The 22971-nt window shown below is 36.0% G+C and overlaps 1 protein-coding gene across 3 annotated transcripts in view; it reads left to right on the top strand.

Annotated features, from left to right (window-relative positions):
* PDE4D (phosphodiesterase 4D) overlaps window positions 1-22971 on the top strand; it is a 1555180-nt gene that overhangs the window by 531344 nt on the left and 1000865 nt on the right. For all 3 annotated transcript variants that reach the window (XR_010126387.1, XM_063664836.1, XM_063664835.1), the window contains one exon: window positions 13592-13821. Coding sequence is in view for 2 of the 3 variants with exons in the window: in XM_063664836.1 (XP_063520906.1) it covers window positions 13592-13821 (230 nt within the window). In the remaining variant the exon portion in view is untranslated. The remainder of the gene's footprint in view (window positions 1-13591; window positions 13822-22971) is intronic.

Here is a 22971-nt window from a genome sequence, read left to right as displayed (position 1 = left end):
GGTTCAATTTTGCTGATTGTGTCTCTATCGTGTTGTTCAACCTGTCCTTTGAATTTTCTATAATTATTAGTTAAATCTAAAGGCTTGATAAATGACTAATGTTTTATTATTTTGAGAGGATAAGCATATTTTGTTTTTTGTTTCCCCAGCTTTATTAAAGTATAAATAATAAATAAAAATTGTATATATTTGAGGTAGACATGTGATGACTTGATATATGTATACATTGTATAATGATTACCACAATCAAATTAATCAATGCACCCATCCCTATAAATGGTTACCTTATTCTATATATGTATGTGTATGTGTATGTGAATGTGTGTGTGTGTGTGTGTGTGTGTGTGTGTGGTAAGGATACTTAATATTTACTCTCTTAGCAAACTTAAAGTAAACAATACAGTATTATTATCTATAGTCACCAAGCTGCAATATTAAATCCCCATAATGTATGTGTCTTATAACTGAAAGTTAGTATGCTGTGTCCAACATTACCCCATTTCTACGATGTCCCAGATTCTGGCAACCACCATTCTATTCTCTGCTCCTATGAGTTCAACTATTTTCTATTACATATATAAGCAAGATCATACAGCATTTGGCTGTCTGTGTCTGGTTTATTTCAGTTAGCATAATGTCCTCCAGGTTTATCCATGTTTTCTCAAATGGCAGAATTTGTTTTTCTTTTTACTGTTGGATAATATTCCATTGTATATACACCACATTTTCTCTATTAATTCATTTGTCAATGGACACTTAGGTTGGTTCCATACCTTGGCTATTGTCAATAATGCTGCAATGAAGACGGCAGTGCAGACATCTCTTCAGCATGCTCCTTTAATTTCCTTTGGATATATATCCAAACATTAGAGTACTGGATCATATGGTATCTCTATTTTTAATTTTTTGAGAAACCTTCATACTGTTTTCCATAATGGAGGTACCAATTTACGTTTTCACCACAGTGCTACAAGCGTTCCCTATTCTCCACATAGTCACCAACACTTTTTATAACCATCCTAATGGGTGTGAGAAGGTACCTCACTGCGGTTTTGATGTGCATTTCCCTGGTGATTAATGATGGTGAACACCATTTTATATAACTTTTGGCCATTTGTATGTCATCCTTGGAGAACTGTCTATTCAAGTCCCTTGCCTATTTTTAAAATGGGTTATTGAAGTGTTTCCTATTGAGTTGTAGGAGTTTTTTATGTATTTTTAACATATCAGGTACACTCAGCCCTTTGTATCTGTGGGTTATGCATCATGGGATTCAATTACCTGAGAATCAAAAATATTTGAAAAAAATAAAATAACAATGAATCAATAAAAATAATAATTAAAAAGTAATATAGTATAATAATTATTTACATAGTATTTACATAGTATTAGTATTATAAATAACCTAGAGATGATTAAAAGTATACAGGAGGATGTATGTAGGTTATATGCAAATACTATGCTATTTTATATGCAGGACTTCAGCATCTGAAGATTTTGGTTTCTGCAGAGGGTGGGAAAGGTTGAACCAATCCCCCATGGATACCAAGGTAAAACTATGTATGGTTTGCAAATATTTTCTATCATCCATATGTAGAAAATATTTCATTTTTTTGATTGTTTCCTTTGCTATGCAAAAGCTTCTAAGTCTGGTGTAGTCCCATTTATTTTTTATTTTGTTGCCTACACTTTTGGTATCATATTAAAATAATCATCACCAAGACCAGTGTCAAGAAGCTTTCCACCTGTTTTCTTCCAGGAGTTTTATGGTTTAATGTTTTAATTTCTTTTAAGTGAATTTTTGTATTGTATGTAATAAAATATGGATACAATTTCATTCTTTTGCATATGAACATCCAGTTTTCCCAGGAACATTTATTGAAGAGACTATTATTTCCCCATTGTATATTATTCATGCCCTTGTCAAAGACTAACTGATTATATATGCAGGGTTTATTTCTGTGATCTCTATTCTGTTCCATTTTTCTGTGTGTCTGTTTTTATGCCAGTACCTCACTCTTTTGATTACTATAGCTTTGTAATATAGTTTGGAATCAGGGAGTATGACGCTTCCAACTTTGTTCTTCTTCTTCTTCTTTTTTTTTTTTTTTTTTTTACATGGAGTCTTGCTCTGTTGTCCAGGCTGGAGTGCAGTGGCATGATCTTGGCTCACTGCAACCTCTGCCTCCCGGGTTCAAGCAATTCTCTGCCTCAGCCTCCCTAGTAGCTGGGATTACAGGCACCTGCCACCACGTTCAGCTAATTTTTGTATTTTTAGTAGAGATAGGGTTTCACCATCTTGGCCAGTCTGGTCTTGAACTCCTGACCTCATGATCCACCCAACTAGGCATCCCAAAGTGCTGGGATTACAGGCGTGAGCCACCACGCCCAGCCATTCTTCTTTCTTAGGACTGCTTTGGCTATTCAGGGTCTTTTGTGGTTTCATATAAATTTTACAATGGTTTTCTCTATTTCTGTGAAAAATTCCATTGAAATTTTGATAAGAATTGCATTTAATATGTAGATCCTATATGGACATTTTAACGATATTAAATCTTCCAATCCATAAATACGGGATATAGTTTCATTTTCATTAATGTCTTATAGCTTTAAGTGTAGAGATCTTTCACCTCCTTGGGTAAATTCATTCCTAAATATTTTGTTCTTTTAGATATTATTAAATGGGATTGTTTTTCTTAATTTATTTTACAGATAGTTTATTGTTAGTATATAGAAATGCAACTAGTTGTTGTATGTTGATTTTGTATCCTGTAAATTTGTTGAATTATTTTTTTAATTATGACAGTTTTTTGGTGAAGTCTTTAGAGTTATTTTTTGATATAGAAAATGTCATCTGCAAATCTAATTTGGATGCCTTTTATTTCTTTTTCTTGTCTAATTGCTCTGGCTAGGGCTGAGTTACCTTTTGCTCTCTGCAGACCCCAGGCATCCAAAGTATGTAGATTCCATTAGTGCTCTGAATCAGGCAAGACAGAAACCAATCTCTCAGACAACACTCTGAAAAACCAGAACATTGGACATATATTCCACTCTTCTCTTTCTCTCCTAAGGGAGAAGTCATAAGGTGGGATTTTTTTTTCCTGATGACACCAAGCTGTGCTGGCTTGGGGGAAGGGCTGTCATGGTTGACATGAAATGCCTTTTCTCATCTGTTTCAATGAGACTATTATTTTCTTTAAGTTTGCCTCAGGCACTGCAACTTCTTGACTGGTTTCTAGAATTTTCATAAAACTTTTTGGATCATATATTATTGCTAAGTTGGCGTCTCTGGTGGAGAATTAGATCTCTTGCTGATGAAACTCTATAGACTACTTTTACAGTATTTAGTATTGCTCTTATTTCATCTCACATGTACATAGTCACTTTCCTATCACTTATATAATTGTTCTCTCCCCAATAGCTAATAGTGTTTCCTGTAACACGTATTGACACTAAGTTCTTATATAAGAAAATATTTAAGGGAATTTTGTATTTTTCCACTCAACTTTCTGTTGATTATTTGAAGGTACCACACTTTTGGTTGTCATTGTGGCTTCATGGTAAAATTTTATATGTATTAGAGCAAGACTGTAACCATGTTATATTTTATAACATGGCCTAATTCCTCCAAAAAGTAAAATAAAAAAACAAAAAAGAGATGATTTTCTTGCAATAACATTAAACTTAGAAAATTATTCAAAGGAACATAAGTCTTGATTATATAAGTCTTGGAAAAGTTGTATAGATTTCTTAATCTAAGTTCTACTTATTTCTTTCTGAGCTTATTTTTAAACATTTTGGTTTTGTTTGTTTTTATAAATGAGATGTTGGTGTGGTAGTTTTAACAACTGGTCTTTGATTTTATAAATAAAAGCCTTTTGCATATTTTACTTAAAACTGGACAAACTTACCTGACTATTCTTATTTTCAATTATTTCTCAGTTGATTTTTCTGGGTTTCCTACATTAAACTAGGTTGTAATCAGATAAGGATAAAGTTGCCTTCACTTTTCTCAGTTTTATGCCTCCTATTTCTATTCCTCACATTGGGTTACTGAATTTGTTAGAGGTTTTTGAAAAATGGGAGCAATGTTACATTTGGGCTAAAACTATGAACATTGATATCAGCTAAACCTGGTCTCAAAACTCTGAAGGATCCTCAGTTAGAACTGAGAGGTCTTAAAAGACAAGGTGGCTAGAGAGAGGTCTGCACACACATTGAGTCCTCAGACCACCTAAGACACTCTTTTTTGTCTGAAGCAAGGCTGCAGCCAGGCCTAGATGGCCTGTGGAAAGCTCCCATGGAACCAGCCTGCTGTTCTCATTCCGGGCAAACTAACCTTTGTACAATTGATAGTGTCACTATGGACAAACTAACCTGTTTAAGCTTCATTTTCCAAATCTGTATCATGGGAATAGTAACAGTTTTTTGTACAGTTTTTATAAGAATCAAGTAGCTACCTATACAATATATGTAATACAATAAATATTACTAAGTTTCTATTATTATCCTGATCTTAAGCATGAACCTATGCTTTACCAGTAGATATAATGTTAAATATAAATTTAATATAAACATTCTTTTGATCCATAGTTTGTTTATCAAGGGGATATTTTGTAGTTATCTGAATATCAAAGCCAAAAGCAAAGCAACATTTCTGGCTCTCTGCATGTGGAAAGGGAACTTAGCTTTACTTTGTCTCCCCTTTCCTCCCACAGCCCAATATTTGTTAGTTTATTCTAGATTTACATACCCAGTTTATCATTATAAATATATCATCACTTAAATGATGGTTTTAGGTTTTGCTTTCATGTTTATACACATAGTTTTGATTGGTATTGGTATTTAAATAAAACTTGAGAGTGAAGACAATAGATTCTTTGTATTTCTTTTAAGGTTGTGATTTGACCCCGATTCCTCAAGTGAGAAACTTTTCAAAACACTTGAGAGAGTAAACTGGCTGAGTTTTAGCTATACTTACTGTAAGACATAATTTTTAGCTGCTAAAAAAGCAATGTTAGTTTCTTTTCTACACTTGGGATTCTATTACTGTATGTAACTGTGAAGGAAATAATTGACAGAACTCATGTTTTTCCTTAATTCTTTTCCTTCCTCTACTAACAAAATAGAATTGACTTTATTTTTTAAAGTCACCCAGGAAATGTACAATGCTATTTATAAAAGGTTAATTGAATCCTAGAGTTGCAGATCGAGTTTCTTGTTGATGAGAATATACAGTAGAATATTACTGAATGAGAGATTTTTCTATTCCTTTTTGGAAACTTTTTGGAAGTTTTGATGACTGAGTTATAGGAAATTGGCTTTAGAAAGACTTCAGTGATTTCTGTCTCTTCTAATCAGTATGAAATCACAGCCTATATTTGGATTATGCTCTGTTAATGTTTGAAACCTATCTGTTATCTTTGTGTTAACCTGAGGTAGAAATTTTCATTTTTATATAGAATTAGTTTTGCAAGAGTATCTTTTCTATATACAAATATCCATTTGAAAATTGATTGTGTTAGGTCGATGCAATGCCCTTTTCTATATTAAAAGACAAGATGTTTATTGCCTTGACTTGTTTGTTTCCTGTAAAGTTATTTGGGCAATAATAGCATTGTTTTAAGATAAAACATACATAATAAGTAATGAGACAAGAGGAAAAACATTTGGCATAAGGCTTAGAGAATTTTAAGGCTCATTTTCCATTATTGCTTTAGTGCATTATTAACAATTTCATGGGGACATGAAAGACTAATATATGGAGAAAATGTCTGCTATTGGCATATAATAGGTTAAGATTGCAAATATGATTTTTAATTCACTGTGATAATAGCCTATTAAATTGTATCCTAGTCCTTGAAGAGTCACTAACATTATCTTGTTTATACTACAAATTTAGGTACAGGGAAACTTTACTTTTACAGAACTTAATGTTGCACCAAACTAACTGGACAGGAAAAAAAAGGAATGTGGCATTGGAAGTGATAAAACAAAACACATCCTCTGCCTATGACTGTCTTCTTCCTGGACCTATCTGACTATTTAACATGCTGACCTTTACAATGCTCTGCATAGTGTAGGCCCTCTGAAAGCACTGAGTGCCTGAAATCCTTCGTTCTTATTTAAAACAAAATAGGTGAAAATACTTAATCATGATGTCTATATATTTGAAAGAATATTTGAACATGGGGAGAGACCCAACCAGTTTGAGTCGCTGAAGTTTTGGAATTTTTATAGAAATTCCCTATTATGTGTTTCAACTTTATGCCTGACTTATAATAATAGTTACAAATACTACATTGCTAGTAACACCAATATCTAATACCGTTTCCTCTTTCCTAATTTCTTGCAGTTGAAGAAATGGAGATGAGTATGTCTATATGCTTCACTCTTTCCTCAGCAAGATTTATTTAGCATATGTTTTGTTCCAGGCACTGGCTAAGTGCTAGGGGTACAAAAGTTGTTTTGGCTCCCTTCCTTCCAGGTGTGTCCATGTGTCCAGGCTAACAGAGTGAGTAGTCACATAGGCAAATCATTCTCCTACAATTGTCAGGCTGAAGGCTGACTTGGTGTCATAAATAAAAAGGCAGAAGATATTTGTATTCATTGTCTTGGATGATATTTTCAACTTTAGTGGGCAGATTGAAAAGAAAAATGCAGCCAGGTGCAGTGGCTCACACCTGTAATCCCAGCACTTTGGGAGGCCGAGGCGGGAGGATCATCTGAGGTCAGGAGTTTCAGACCAGCCTGGCCAACATGATGAAACTCCGTCTCTACTAAAAATACAAAAAAGTAGCCGGGTGTGGTGGCGGGTGCCTGTAATCCCAGCTACTTGGGAGGCTGAGGCAGAAGAATCGCTTGAACTTGGAAGGCGGGGGTTGCAGTGAGCTGAGATCACGCCATTGCACTCCAGCCTGGGCAACAAGAGCAAAACTCCATCTCAAAAAAAAAAAAAAAAAAGGAAGAAAGAAAAGAAAAGAGAAATGGTTGGAGGATAGCAGCTTGGACAATGCCTAGGTTTTAAAGACAGTTAATTGAGGAGCCAGCAATGAGACTAAGTGAAAATGACTGGAAAAGTAGATAGACAGAAATCAAAAATAAATGTTCAATTTATGGGGTGATCTACATCTTTTTTTTTGTGTGCGACAGTCCAGGTGTTCTCTTTTTGTCAATGTCACAACTGCCTAGCACTTTCTTTCAACTTGCAAAAGTGTTATGTACTCCAGTAAACCCTAAGTTCTCTGTTACAGCTTTGATCATATACTGGTGATTATCTGTCTATTATATTTTTCCTCAAATGAACTGTAAGTGCTTAAGCAAAAGGAGGTGCCTAATTCATCTCTGCATTTTCAGTACCCGACACAAGCATCAAAGGTAGTAGGTGTTCAATAAATGACTAATTGAGAAATTAATAGGAATGGAAATACAATTAAGATAGGTTGAACTCCTTTAGAGATATATATATAAAATAGCACTACCTGTAACAAGAAAATGCTAAATTTTTTGTGGATTACCCCAACAGAAGATTATCTGTGGCTCATGTACCCCAAATTAAGTGTTTCTGATTGGCAAGTGTCTCTCTTGTAAACAGTGATTAAGAAACTGTGGCTTCTTCCATCTTGTAGCTCTACCATCTTCAACATATGGTGAGGGCTACAGAGGGGAAGAGAAATAGGGGGTTGTACTCACAACGTTTTTATGTGACAGGCCTGAAAGTGGCACATACACAGACACATACACATTTCCTCAACTTACAATCAGTGAGCATGTAATGTAATATTCACTGACATCTCTATAGCTACCTGTAAGGGAGTCTGGAGATGTGGTCTCACTGCATGCCCAGAAAGAAACATTCTTTCCTGCAATGCCTATATATGTGTATGTATATGTGTAAATATATATATATGTATATACATGTTTACATATGTATGTATATGTATATATATGTGTATACATATAGTGTGTGTGTGTGTATATATATATACACACCCACACTTCTTAAGGGGATTTTCTTATAGAAATTTTATTTCTCCCCTCTCTCTCTATATATATGAAATAAATATCAGAGACTGTGAGATTATTAAGAACCACAGAAATTTATTTAACCCTAGTGATGTGCATGCCTGTGTTTTAAAGGCCATTAAGTAGTTTGCTATCTACTTTTGAAAGAAAAAAAATTAAACAAAGAAATTAATTAAATACCTTGGATAAAAACTGAAACAAACAAAAAGGAAAATAATAATAATACTAAATTTAACATTCATCCATTGTAAGTGTCAATTATTATGGAATTGCTTACTTTAGGCATGTATTTCAGAAAGAGTTTTATGCAGTAAAAAGCATAACATGAAAGTTATTTGTCTGTCAATTATTCCATATAAGTTGGCTAATTATTGAATATAATTTTATTTTACTACAAGGTGGCAGGTTCATATTACATTTATTTCAATATGAGAGCATTTCTTTTATTTTGATATTGCATATCTTGAAGCTGAATATGAGATATTTCTAAGTCCCATCAATAGCAAGGTGAATGTTGTATCATTTTATTATTATGACTTTTATTATACTTTTAAAATTGAAAAACAAGACATTTTTATTATAGGGAATACAGAAGCTAATAATTAATAAAGATACTAAAACAAAATTATTACCAATACTGTGCAGGAGAGCCATTTTAGAGAATTAGGATACATCCTTAAACAATTGTTTTATGAATATAATATGTGACTTTTTTGTTTTGTTTTGATATTATTGTTTTATAAAAATGGGATCACTTTATAATCTGTTCTTCCCACTCAACATTGTATCATTAACATGATTACGTATTCTTCTACATTATTTTAACAGCCTCACAGTATTTCATCATATGATATATCAACATTTACCAAGTCAATCCTTCAGTACAGCAATTAGATTACATCCAGTTATTTGCTATTATAAATGAGCTGCAGTGAACATCTTTGTGCCTGTATATTCGCCAAACAGTTTTATTAAACTATGTCTAAAATGTCAAAACCATTAGTTCTCAAACTTTAATATGCACTAGAATGATACTGGTGACTTGTTCAGACTCATAAGTCCTACTCATAAAGATTGTGTTTAGGAAGATCTGGAATAAGACCTGGGAGTCTGAATTTTAGCAAGCACCATCTATGATTCTAATGCAGAGGGTTTGAATGTCACATTTTGAGAAATAATGACTTGGAGACATTAGAAATACTATCTTTTTCCAACATCTCCCTGCCATAATGCCATTTTCTAACAATAACATAAGATACTTATTGCTCTGGCAATTAGTTTTACATCTCTCTCCAAAATAAATGCATTTAACCTCTTACCTTGTACCTGATATGGTTGTTCTTTTTATTTCTGAACCATAACTGATACACATTGATCTAGAGTGTGAAAAAAGCCTCTTATACTGTTTTGGAATGGAAAATGTTAGAATATAGCCCTCTAGTGCTTTATCATTTTTATTATAAAGATAAAAGTATTTATAGAAAGTGGGTTTAAACTAACAGAGTATAATAAGCATGAGTGTAAACTTCATTTTTAGTAGAGATAATTATCTCAAAAAAGTTACATCTTGAGGCAGTTTTATCTAAAAGAGAATGTCACAAACATTAAGTCATTCAACAGATAACCTCAGTTATATAAAGCATTTTTGCAATTGCAATGCTAACATCCAGAGTAGGCAGCTAAATGCTTATAAAAAGATGTTAACTTTGGCCAGCTATATTTAGTGCTGCTGAAGCTTTGCTAGACTCATCCTTTGTTCTTCTTTTCTATGTTCATCCAGAAGAAGAGTATTTACACATGTATTAGTCAGGGTTCTCTAGAGGGACAGAACTAATAGGATAGATGTATATGTGAAAGGGAGTTTATTAAGGAGTATTGACTCACACGATCACAAAGTGAAGTCCCACAATGGTCTGTAAGCTGAGGAGCAAGGAAGCCCATTCAAGTCCCAGAACTTCAAAAGTAAGTAAAGTGGCAGTGCAAGGATTCAAAACCCCATCACTCTATAGAAGCATGTTATAACATTTGATGATTCTATACTTCTCATCGCACTCAAAAGTAGGAAAGCTGTTTTCAGTCTGTGGCAAAAGGCCTAAGAGCCCCTGGCAAACCACTTGTGTAGGTCCAAGGGTCCAACTGTTTGAGAACAGGAGTCTGATGATCAAGAGCGGGAAACATCCAGCACAGAAGAAAGACGGAGGCCAGAAGACTCCGGCATTCTAGTCCTTCCATGTTTCTCTGCCTGCTTTTAACCCAGCTGTGCTTGCAGCTGATTAGATGGTGCCTACCCACATGGAGGGTGGGTCTGCCTCTCCCTGTACACTGACTGAAATGTTAATCTTCTTTGGTAACACCCTCACAGACACACCCAGGTTCAATACTTTGTATTCTTCAATCCAATCAAGTTGACACTCAGTATTAACCATCACAACACATAAGTCATTAACTTAATCATGACCTATTTCCAATCCAGGAATGAAGTTCTGTTCTTAGAGGGACTTCCTAAGTACATAAGTACACAGAGGCTCACTTTCCCAATCTAAAAGCTAAGACTGTTCCAAGTGCACATGCTTTCTGTTTTTTTCTATATTTGTTGTCTCACAGAAACATTGATTTGCCATTGGTTGTTGCAAAATCAGTATTTTATAACTGGAAGTGGTGTTAAGGTTTATTTTGTATAACCTCTTGATTTTATCTCTATGGAGACTAAAGACCAGCAAGGTTAAGACCAGCAGATCTGGAATAAGTTATTATAGCAATTTGTATATTATGTTGTTGCTAGAAAATGGAATTATTGCAAGCAGATGATGGAAAAGATAGTATTTCTAATGTCTCCAAGCCATTGTTTTTCAAAATGTGATGTTCAAACCCTCCGCATCGGGATCATAGGTGGTGCATACTAAAATTCAGACTCCCAGGTCCTATTCCAGATCTGCTGGTCTTAACCTTGCTTGTCTTTAGTCTCTGCAGACAAAAAGTCAAGACATTATACAAAATAAACCTTAAGACCCCTTCCAGTTATGAAGTACTCTGATTTTGTAACAACAAATGGCACCTCTTAAGACCACCTGAATAATTACTGGCAGAACAGGGGATAAAATTTCTATTCTCTCATTTAATGACAGATTGTCATTCATTTCTAATGTTTATGTAGGGCTGCTCTCATCTCAGTTCTGTTTAATTTTTCAAATGAAAATGTGAAGCTTATTGAGTTATGATCAATTAGTGTGTGTTCTGTTCTTTTCTAGTAATACTCACTCTGCCAGTGATTACACTTGTCAAGGTAGTGCAGCATGGTGGCTTTTAGCTCCAGTTTAAACTAGAAGAGATTTGGGTTTGGATCCTGACATGTAGGGTGATCAATCATCCTGGTTTCCTTGGGACTGTGGGGTTTCCCTGGACATAGGACTTTGAGTGCTAAAATCAGAAGGTCCCAGGCGAAGTAAGATGATTAATCACCCCACTAGCCATGTGGCTGTGTGGCCAGTGCATGCTATTTGATAGGTCTCTGGGGTGTTTGATGGGTAAAATGGGAAAAGTAAGAAGAACTAACTCATAGGATTTTAGTAAAAATTAAATGAGACAGTATATGTAAAACATGGCACTACTTAATAAAGACTCAGTAAATATTAGTCATTATTATTGATGTTTTATAAAGCAAGTAGATTCCTCAAAGCACAGATTCTCAGAATTCAGGATTTGAGATAAATGAACTTTCTTTTTAGCTTTGACCGCTTTTTTTTGTTTGTTTTTTAAACCTTCTCAGTACCTTTCTGTCGTCTTGTCTATACAACTGGACAATACAACCCAAGGTTGGATAGAGTCCACCATCTCACGTCCTTTTACCTTTTTCAAGATATAAATCAAGAAGACAAAAATTTTCTATTTGGGAACCAATATGAAGAATGAGCATCAAAAACAGCATAGAGCTATGGAGAAAGGGGAAATTAGCCTGGATTATAATAATAGCTGCCATTTTGTTGAGTGCAAACTCTTTGCCAGATATTGGTGCTTCAAATACTTTACATATTTGGCCCACACAATGACTCTGAGAGGTAAATATTATTATCTCAGTCTTCAGATGGAGAAACAACCTCAATGAGCCTAAGTGACTTGCCCAAAGATAGTTGTATACTAAGGAGTGTAATAAATAAGGTCTGGATGAATTCCAAGCTCGATGAATGTCTAACTTTCAGCCAACGGGTTAATTTTGGGAAATATAAACTTCTTCACCTGTAAAACTCAGAAGGGAAGGAAATTGCCATATATGAGTACTAATCACAATGCAGGTAATGAACTATGCACATCATATGCATGGTCTCATTTAATTCTTGTATGTAAATATTAGTCCCATTTTTATAATAAAGAAACAGAAGGTTTAGAGAGACTAAGCAACACTCTATCAATACAAATAGTAAAGTGGCAGTGCAAAGATTCAAAAACCCAGCACTCTATAGAAGCACGTTATAACATTTGGTGATTCTATAATTCTCAATATGTGGATATAATAAATATTGCTAGAGTAGACTTTCCAGCCATTTGGAAATAATTATTGCTCATGTGATAGTATATTTTTCTCAACTAGAATCAAAATATTAACTTTTGACCTGCGTTTACCTTTGCATGTGGATAACATGGATCAAATTTGCAAAATTCTGCTGAGCTGTGACTTAAATACAGTTCTACTGGGTCCTCAAGTTTCTTTTAAAGTCTTTTTTTTCTTACTACCCTCTCAGTCTTATAAAAATTGGCAAGAGTATATCTGAGTAAGATGTGACATATGAAAACATATGTTTCAAATATGGCCTTAAATATGCAGAAAAAAATAGGACTTTTTTCTTCCTCTCTCTTCGTGGGCATGCGTATAAGAAAGATATATATAAATATACAGTCATGTGATATATAACATTTTAGTCAACTATGGACCACACATACCATGGTGGCCATAAGATTATAATACTGTATTTTTACTGTATCTTTCCTATGTTTAGATATGCTTAGATACACAAATATTTCCCATTGTGTTATAATTGCCTACAGTATTTAGTACAGTAACAATGTACCATCTAGGTTTGTGTAAATACACTGTGATGTTCACACAACAGGGAAATTTCCTAATGATGCATTTCTCAGAATGGATCATTATCAAGTGATGCATAACTGTGTGTATATATATATATATATATATATATATATGACACATGCATATGTCAATGTGTATATTTAATGATGTTTGCAATTCATTTCATAGAAGTTATAAAAACATTTTGATTTATCCTTGATTTTATAGAATTCACACACAAAGCTAATAAATTCTAAGATTACTGAAGATGTTAGTTAACTGTTTTAACCAAGCCACACCTGGTGAACAAATTTTCTATTTTAAAAATAAATTTAGATTTTAGTTAATCAAATATTGTTCAGTTAATGTCACTGTTTTCTAGATAGCATTTTTCATGTATACATTTTACTTAATTTCTTTCCCAGGAAAGTATTAAGCCATTATGTAATGATAAACACTGTGATTTTTGTTGATTATATGTACTTTCTTGAATTATTACCTCAGGCCTCTGAGGAAACACTACATTCCAGTAATGAAGAGGAAGACCCTTTCCGCGGAATGGAACCCTATCTTGTCCGGAGACTTTCATGTCGCAATATTCAGCTTCCCCCTCTCGCCTTCAGACAGTTGGAACAAGCTGACTTGAAAAGTGAATCAGAGAACATTCAACGACCAACCAGCCTCCCCCTGAAGATTCTGCCGCTGATTGCTATCACTTCTGCAGAATCCAGTGGGTGAGTGCCCTCATATGTCATTTCCCCATTTTATATTTTAGATGGTGATTGTTATCTGTGGTCTTTTGAGTTTTTGTGGCTCATTGCTTGATTTGAGTGGGAGAACAATGGGGTTTCTAGAGTCAAAAAAAAAAAGGATGAATTTCTCAGGTGACATTTCTATATCTGCAGGAGAAGACATTTTAGTGAAACTGTTTTACAAGGAAGAGCTGAAAATGTTTTGGTGAATGCTAATAAACATTTGCAAAAGGGCAGTTGTACTTGGAAAATTAATATTGGCCATATGTGACTTGATAGAAAACATTTTAACAAATGAGAACTAATGGACAAATTACCATGTAGTGATACATGTCTAGAAACAATAGGAAATGTTCACTGATGCAAAATGAACTTGGAATCAAGAATAGACTGTATTGTAATTAGAAGCAAAAGAAATATGCAATGGTATTCATGAGTCTAAAAATTTTCCCTTTGACATTTTGAGGTATTGCTTACCAGAATACTATTTCAGCTCCCAGTATAAGGTGATTTAGCATTAGTACTTATAGAGGAGTCAGCCACAGCCACATCTCCATCATGTAACATTTTTATTTCCTACTTTGCAGGGTATAATTTTTGTTTTTATTCTTTTTCATGTTGTTTACCAATGGAGTTTTACACTTTAAAGCAATGTCACCAGGTTAAAAATTGTGAAAGAAAGTAAGGATATTGGGCACATCCATTATTTGTTCTTGTGACCAGCTGCATTTTTTTTTCTTTTATTATTATTATTATTATTATTATTATTATTATACTTTAGGTTTTATGGTACATGTGCGCAATGTGCAGGTAAGTTACATATGTATACATGTGCCATGCTGGTGCATTTTTAAGAAGCCTGGATAGAAAGGAAAGAGGATGAAGCCAGTGGGCCATACATAGATAGACTCTTGAACATTTGCTAAAACTACAAGAACAAAACAATTACTATGCTACAAATGTGATGCTCCCACATTCTCTGCCAAGTTAAAGGCATCTCTGGGGAAAATGCCTTTTGGATCTTGTTAAAGTTAGGAAGGTTGTGCTCAGAGGAAATTTGGCTAGTAACTCAACTCAAAGATACTGAATTTAGCTGTTTTACTTGTTATTGACCAGTCTAAGGGACCTGTGTTAGAAAAAGGTATGAGGAAAATACTACTAGATAAATAATAAGAAAACAAATATTCACCTTGAAGCAATGAAAAGAGGAAATATATTTTGTTTCTGTTGTTGTAATTGAACTATGTGTTTAAAGAAGAATGCACACACATTGATCAGACTCATACTAAAGCAGATGGGAATTTTATATGACAGCTTGACCTGAACATTTTTTGAAAAATGCTGTTCCCCTGAAACTATTTCTCCTTTCTTTGGAATTAACATTGCTGCCGTTCATTCTGTGTAGAAGATTCACAGATAACAGGTGTATCCAGGGATCCCAAGACCACCCTCGGGTTCAATGATTTGCTAGGAGAGCTCTCATAATTCAGCAAATAGTCATATTCATGGCTCTGATGTGTTATAGCAAAAGGATTCAATGCAAAATAAGCAAAGGGAAAGGTAGATGGAACAAAATCTGGGGGAAACCAAACATAAGCTTCCAAGAGTCCCCAAGTGAAGTAAGACAAGATAGACTTAATTCCTCCAGTAATGAGTTGAGACAACACTTGTGAAATGTGTTCACCAGGGATACCTTTACCAGGGAAGCCTGTTAAAGACTCAGTACCTAGAGTTTTTACTGAAGGCCAGTCACTTAGGTACCCTCTGCCTAGGATATACAAACTTCCAGATTTCCAGAAGGAAAGTGGATATTCAGCATAAACCACATTATTTGCACAGACAGTTTAGGCAAATTGAGCCAGTCTTACCATTTAGAGAACAGTGGATCACTCCTGAAATTCAGGTCCGCTAAAGGCCAATGTTTCAAACAGGTCTTCCTATATTTAATTGACACAGTCCTGATGAACTGTTTACTACACACCAGGTTATCTTAGAATAGTTATCTTACTTTCTTCACACTTGTGGAAGAAAAGATTATAATTAAAATTAAAATGCACTAATTTAAAGCCCTGATGTATTCAATTAGCTTTGGTATCTCAAAAATTTTGGTTGCTAACCATGATTTCTCATTTTGAGTTGGTGTTATATCATGTGCCCTTAAAATAAAATGATGCAATATACCTAATATTTCTCTATGTAGTTGGACATTGTGTGTAATCTAAAATCTTGAGCTGGGCGCAGTGGCTCATGCCTGTAATCCCAGCACTTTGGGAGGCTGAGGCAGGGATTGATTGAGCTCAGGAATTTCAGACAAGCCTGGGCAACATGGCAAGACCCTGTCTCTATCAAAAACACAAAAAAATAGCTGGGTGTAGTGGCATGCGCCTGTGGTCCCAGCTACTCAGCAGGCTGATGCAGGAGGATCGCTTCAGCCTGGGAAGGCAGAGGTTGCAGTGAGTCAAGATCCTGCCACTGCACCCCGGCCTGGGTGTCAGAGAGAGAATGTGTTACTAAAAGCAGTCTCCAAGTGCCAAGGAACTTCAGGGTTCTGAATTGTCTATATCACAGCATTTCTGTTGATTCAAATTCATTTCCATCTTCATTAAAAGTCTAAGAATCAAGTACAATTGACCCTTGAACAATACAGGTTTGAACTGCACAGGTTCCCTTATATGAGGATTCTTTTCAACCAAACACAAATGGAAAATACAGTATCCCTGGGATGTGAAACTCATGTATACAGATGGGCTGACTTTTCATATATGTGGGTTCCACAGGGCCAATTGCAAGACTTGAGTATGCATGAATTTTGGTACATGTGGTAGACCTGAAACCAATCCCCTACATATACCAAGGAATGACTATATAAGCAATATCATGCTTACTATTTACAAATTTATCCAATATTATGAAGAAAATAATTTTTCTTTTTGAAAGATGGAACAAGGGTTTCATTTCAAAAGAAACAATAGACAATAATGGCCAATCAACAAGAACCAAACTAGGTAGGTATTAAAGGTATTGTTATTAAATTTGGAAGCCAGAACAATTTGTGAATTAAATATTGAGGAATAGAAAATTCAGGAGTATAATTTTCTGGAATGTCGAAGCTTTGGAGGAGAAGTAGAAGGTAAAGTTTGGGGCCAGGCATGGTGGCTCACGCCTGTAATCCCAGCACTTTGGGAGGCCAAGGCGGGCAGATCACAAGGTCAGGAGATCGAGACCATCCTGGCTAACATGGTGAAACCCCGTCTCTACAAAAAATACAAAAAAAAATTAGCCGGGCTTGGCAGCATGTGCCTGTAGTCCCAGCTACTCGGGAGGCTGAGGCAAGAGGATGGCGTGAACCTGGGAGGCAGAGGTTGCGGTGAGCCGAGATTGCGCCACTGCACTCCAGCCTGGGCGACAGAGTGAGACTCTGTCTCAAAAAAAAAAAAAGAAAGAAAAAACAAAAAAAAAATGCAAAAGAAGATAAAGTTCGGGCTTATATTCTGTAGCCAATTTAGTTAACCAGGAGCCCCAGATTCCTTTACAGCTGTCAGAAAGAGCTAATGGGAAATTTAGCCTATTTTAACTGAGTTGTCTCTGGCCCAGTTCCCCATTATTAAAGGTTAGTATGCCTTTAAGTCCCATTGCCAACCTATACTGAGACCATACCTTAGCAATTGCAAATCTTTGATGGTCAAGGTGACTTTTCATGCCCTTCAGATTTATTTTCCTTTCTTTCTTTTTTTTTTTTTTTTTTTTTTCAAGTTGAACAATTTTAATTAAGTTACTCATAAGCAGTAAAATTTTATGCAGTTTCATGAAAAGTCCCATGTTTTGCATGCTTAAATTATGTTTCATTGTCTTTACTTGAAGGTTTTGAAGGTGGGAACTTCTCCTGAATCTTGCTAGTGGTTGAATAAAGTACATATTCTGGGGTGCTATTCACAGTGAATTTATGGCTTGTCCAGATAAATTTACTAGCAATAGGTGATTTTATAGGAGGATCTTCAGTCATACAGTGAAGCCAATGAAGCCACTCAAGAGGCACCAGGCTTCCATCCACATCCCAGGATGTGCTTCTGCCATTCATTTCAGTAGCATATATAACCTCTCCGTTATATATATGCCGGAAAACTGCTTGCTGTCTTCATAGTATTTGCTTCCTTATTTGTCTTCAAAGTCAAAAAGGGTCACCACCCTTAAGAAGCTGACAACCTGAGAAGAGAGACTCTGTTGCCCAGGCTGGAGTGCAGTGGCACGATCTTAGCTCACTGCAACCTCTGCCTCCTGGGTTCAAGTGATTCTTCTGCTTCGGCCTCCTGAGTAGCTGGGACTACAGGCTCATGCCACCATGCCCAACTAATTTTTTTTTTTTTTTCTTTTATTATTATTATTATTATTATTATACTTTAGGTTTTATGGTACATGTGCACAATGTGCAGGTAAGTTACATATGTATACATGTGCCATGCTGGTGCGCTGCACCCACCAACTCGTCATCTAGCATTAGGTATATCTCCCAATGCTATCCCTCCCCCCTCCCCCCACCCCACAACAGTCCCCAGAGTGTGATGTTCCCCTTCCTGTGTCCATGTGTTCTCATTGTTCAATTCCCACCTATGAGTGAGAATATGCGGTGTTTGGTTTTTTGTTCTTGCGATAGTTTACTGAGAATGATGATTTCCAGTTTCATCCATGTCCCTACAAAGGACGTGAACTCATCATTTTTTATGGCTGCATAGTATTCCATGGTGTATATGTGCCACATTTTCTTAATCCAGTCTATCATTGTTGGACATTTGGGTTGGTTCCAAGTCTTTGCTATTGTGAATAATGCCGCAATAAACATACGTGTGCATGTGTCTTTATAGCAGCATGATTTATAGTCCTTTGGGTATATACCCAGTAATGGGATGGCTGGGTCGAATGGAATTTCTAGTTCTAGATCCCTGAGGAATCGCCACACTGACTTCCACAAGGGTTGAACTAGTTTACAGTCCCACCAACAGTGTAAAAGTGTTCCTATTTCTCCACATCCTCTCCAGCACCTGTTGTTTCCTGACTTTTTAATGATTGCCATTCTAACTGGTGTGAGATGGTATCTCATTGTGGTTTTGATTTGCATTTCTCTGATGGCCAGTGATGGTGAGCATTTTTTCATGTGTTTTTTGGCTGCATAAATGTCTTCTTTTGAGAAGTGTCTGTTCATGTCCTTTGCCCACTTTTTGATGGGGTTGTTTGTTTTTTTCTTGTAAATTTGTTGGAGTTCATTGTAGATTCTGGATATTAGCCCTTTGTCAGATGAGTAGGTTGCGAAAATTTTCTCCCATTTTGTAGGTTGCCTGTTCACTCTGATGGTAGTTTCTTTTGCTGTGCAGAAGCTCTTGAGTTTAATTAGATCCCATTTGTCAATTTTGGCTTTTGTTGCCATTGCTTTTGGTGTTTTAGACATGAAGTCCTTGCCCATGCCTATGTCCTGAATGGTAATGCCTAGGTTTTCTTCTAGGGTTTTTATGGTTTTAGGTCTAACATTTAAGTCTTTAATCCATCTTGAATTGATTTTTGTATAAGGTGTAAGGAAGGGATCCAGTTTCAGCTTTCTACATATGGCTAGCCAGTTTTCCCAGCACCATTTATTAAATAGGGAATCCTTTCCCCATTTCTTGTTTTTGTCAGGTTTGTCAAAGATCAGATACTTGTAGATATGTGGCATTATTTCTGACGGCTCTGTTCTGATCCATTGATCTATATCTCTGTTTTGGTACCAGTACCATGCTGTTTTGGTTACTGTAGCCTTGTAGTATAGTTTGAAGTCAGGTAGTGTGATGCCTCCAGCTTTGTTCTTTTGGCTTAGGATTGACTTGGCGATGCGGGCTCTTTTTTGGTTCCATATGAACTTTAAAGTAGTTTTTTCCAATTCTGTGAAGAAAGTCATTGGTAGTTTGATGGGGATGGCATTGAATCTGTAAATTACCTTGGGAAGGATGGCCATTTTCATGATATTGATTCTTCCTACCCATGAGCATGGAATGTTCTTCCATTTGTTTGTATCCTCTTTTATTTCCTTGAGCAGTGGTTTGTAGTTCTCCTTGAAGAGGTCTTTCACATCCCTTGTAAGTTGGATTCCTAGGTATTTTATTCTCTTTGAAGCAATTGTGAATGGGAGTTCACTCATGATTTGGCTCTCTGTTTGTCTGTTATTGATGTATAAGAATGCTTGTGATTTTTGCACATTGATTTTGTATCCTGAGACTTTGCTGAAGTTGCTTATCAGCTTAAGGAGATTTTGGGCTGAGACAATGGGGTTTTCTAGATATACTATCATGTCATCTGCAAACAGGGACAATTTGACTTCCTCTTTTCCTAATTGAATACCCTTGATTTCCTTCTCCTGCCTAATTGCCCTGGCCAGAACTTCCAACACTATGTTGAATAGAAGTGGTGAGAGAGGGCATCCCTGTCTTGTGCCAGTTTTCAAAGGGAATGCTTCCAGTTTTTGCCCATTCAGTATGATATTGGCTGTGGGTTTGTCATAAATAGCTCTTATTATTTTGAGATACGTCCCATCAATTCCTAATTTATTGAGAGTTTTTAGCATGAAGGATTGTTGAATTTTGTCAAAGGCCTTTTCTGCATCTATTGAGATAATCATGTGGTTTTTGTCTTTCGTTCTGTTTATATGCTGGATTACATTTATTGATTTGCGTATATTGAACCAGCCTTGCATCCCAGGGATGAAGCCCACTTGATCATGGTGGATAAGCTTTTTGATGTGCTGCTGGATTTGATTTGCCAGTATTTTATTGAGGATTTTTGCATCAATGTTCATCAAGGATATTGGTCTAAAATTCTCTTTTTTTGTTGTGTCTCTGCCAGGCTTTGGTATCAGGATGATGCTGGCCTCATAAAATGAGTTAGGGAGGATTCCCTCTTTTTCTATTGATTGGAATAGTTTCAGAAGGAATGGTACCAGCTCCTCCTTGTACCTCTGGTAGAATTCGGCTGTGAATCCATCTGGACCTGGACTTTTTTTGGTTGGTAAGCTATTGATTATTGCCACAATTTCAGCTCCTGTTATTGGTCTATTCAGAGATTCAACTTCTTCCTGGTTTAGTCTTGGGAGGGTGTATGTGTTGAGGAATTTATCCATTTCTTCTAGATTTTCTAGTTTATTTGCATAGAGGTGTTTGTAATATTCTCTGATGGTAGTTTGTATTTCTGTGGGATCGGTGGTGATATCCCCTTTATCATTTTTTATTGCATCTATTTGATTCTTCTCTCTTTTTTTCTTTATTAATCTTGCTAGCGGTCTATCAATTTTGTTGATCCTTTCAAAAAACCAGCTCCTGGATTCATTTATTTTTTGAAGGGTTTTTTGTGTCTCTATTTCCTTCAGTTCTGCTCTGATTTTAGTTATTTCTTGCCTTCTGCTAGCTTTTGAATGTGTTTGCTCTTGCTTTTCTAGTTCTTTTAATTGTGATGTTAGGGTGTCAATTTTGGATCTTTCCTGCTTTCTCTTGTGGGCATTTAGTGCTATAAATTTCCCTCTACACACTGCTTTGAATGCATCCCAGACATTCTGGTATGTTGTGTCTTGGTTCTCGTTGGTTTCAAAGAACATCTTTACTTCTGCCTTCATTTCGTTATGTACCCAGTAGTCATTCAGGAGCAGGTTGTTCAGTTTCCACGTAGTTGAGCGGTTTTGAGTGAGATTCTTAATCCTGAGTTCTAGCTTGATTGCACTGTGATCTGAGAGACAGTTTGTTACAATTTCTGTTCTTTTACATTTATTGAGGAGAGCTTTACTTCCAAGTATATGGTCAATTTTGGAATAGGTGTGGTGTGGTGCTGAAAAAAATGTATATTCTGTTGATTTGGGGTGGAGAGTTCTGTAGATGTCTATTAGGTCTGCTTGGTGCAGAGCTGAGTTCAATTCCTGGGTATCCTTGTTGACTTTCTGTCTCGTTGATCTGTCTAATGTTGATAGTGGGGTGTTAAAGTCTCCCATTATTAATGTGTGGGAGTCTAAGTCTCTTTGTAGGTCACTCAGGACTTGCTTTATGAATCTGGGTGCTCCTGTATTGGGTGCATATATATTTAGGATAGTTAGCTCTTCTTGTTGAATTAATCCCTTTACCATTATGTAATGGCCTTCTTTGTCTCTTTTGATCTTTGTTGGTTTAAAGTCTGTTTTATCAGAGACTAGGATTGCAACCCCTGCCTTTTTTTGTTTTCCATTTGCTTGGTAGATCTTCCTCCATCCTTTTATTTTGAGCCTATGTGTGTCTCTGCACGTGAGATGGGTTTCCTGAATACAGCACACTGATGGGTCTTGAGTCTTTATCCAGTTTGCCAGTCTGTGTCTTTTAATTGGAGCATTTAGTCCATTTACATTTAAAGTTAATATTGTTATGTGTGAATTTGATCCTGTCATTATGATGTTAGCTGGATATTTTGCTCGTTAGTTGATGCAGTCTCTTCCTAGTCTCGATGTTCTTTACATTTCGGTATGATTTTGCAGTGGCTGGTACCGATTGTGCCTTTCCATGTTTAGCGCTTCCTTCAGGAGCTCTTTTAGGGCAGGCCTGGTGGTGACAAAATCTCTCAGCATTTGCTTGTCTGTAAAGTATTTTATTTCTCCTTCACTTATGAAGCTTAGTTTGGCAGGATATGAAATTCTGGGTTGAAAATTCTTTTCTTTAAGAATGTTGAATATTGGCCCCCACTCTCTTCTGGCTTGTAGGGTTTCTGCCGAGAGATCCGCTGTTAGTCTGATGGGCTTCCCTTTGATGGTAACCCGACCTTTCTCTCTGGCTGCCCTTAACATTTTTTCCTTCATTTCAACTTTGGTGAATCTGACAATTATGTGTCTTGGAGTTGCTCTTCTCGAGGAGTATCTTTGTGGCGTTCTCTGTATTTCCTGAATCTGAATGTTGGCCTGCCTTGCTAGATTGGGGAAGTTCTCCTGGATAATATCCTGCAGAGTGTTTTCCAACTTGGTTCCATTCTCCCCGTCACTTTCAGGTACACCAATCAGACGTAGATTTGGTCTTTTCACATAGTCCCACATTTCTTGGAGGCTTTGCTCGTTTCTTTTTATTCTTTTTTCTCTAAACTTCCCTTCTCGCTTCATTTCATTCATTT

Source organism: Pongo pygmaeus, chromosome 4 (genome assembly GCF_028885625.2).
Source record: "Pongo pygmaeus isolate AG05252 chromosome 4, NHGRI_mPonPyg2-v2.0_pri, whole genome shotgun sequence".
Taxonomy (NCBI): Eukaryota; Metazoa; Chordata; class Mammalia; order Primates; family Hominidae; genus Pongo; species Pongo pygmaeus.
Note: the sequence above shows the minus strand (reverse complement) of the source record. Positions and strands in the feature narration are given on the sequence as shown.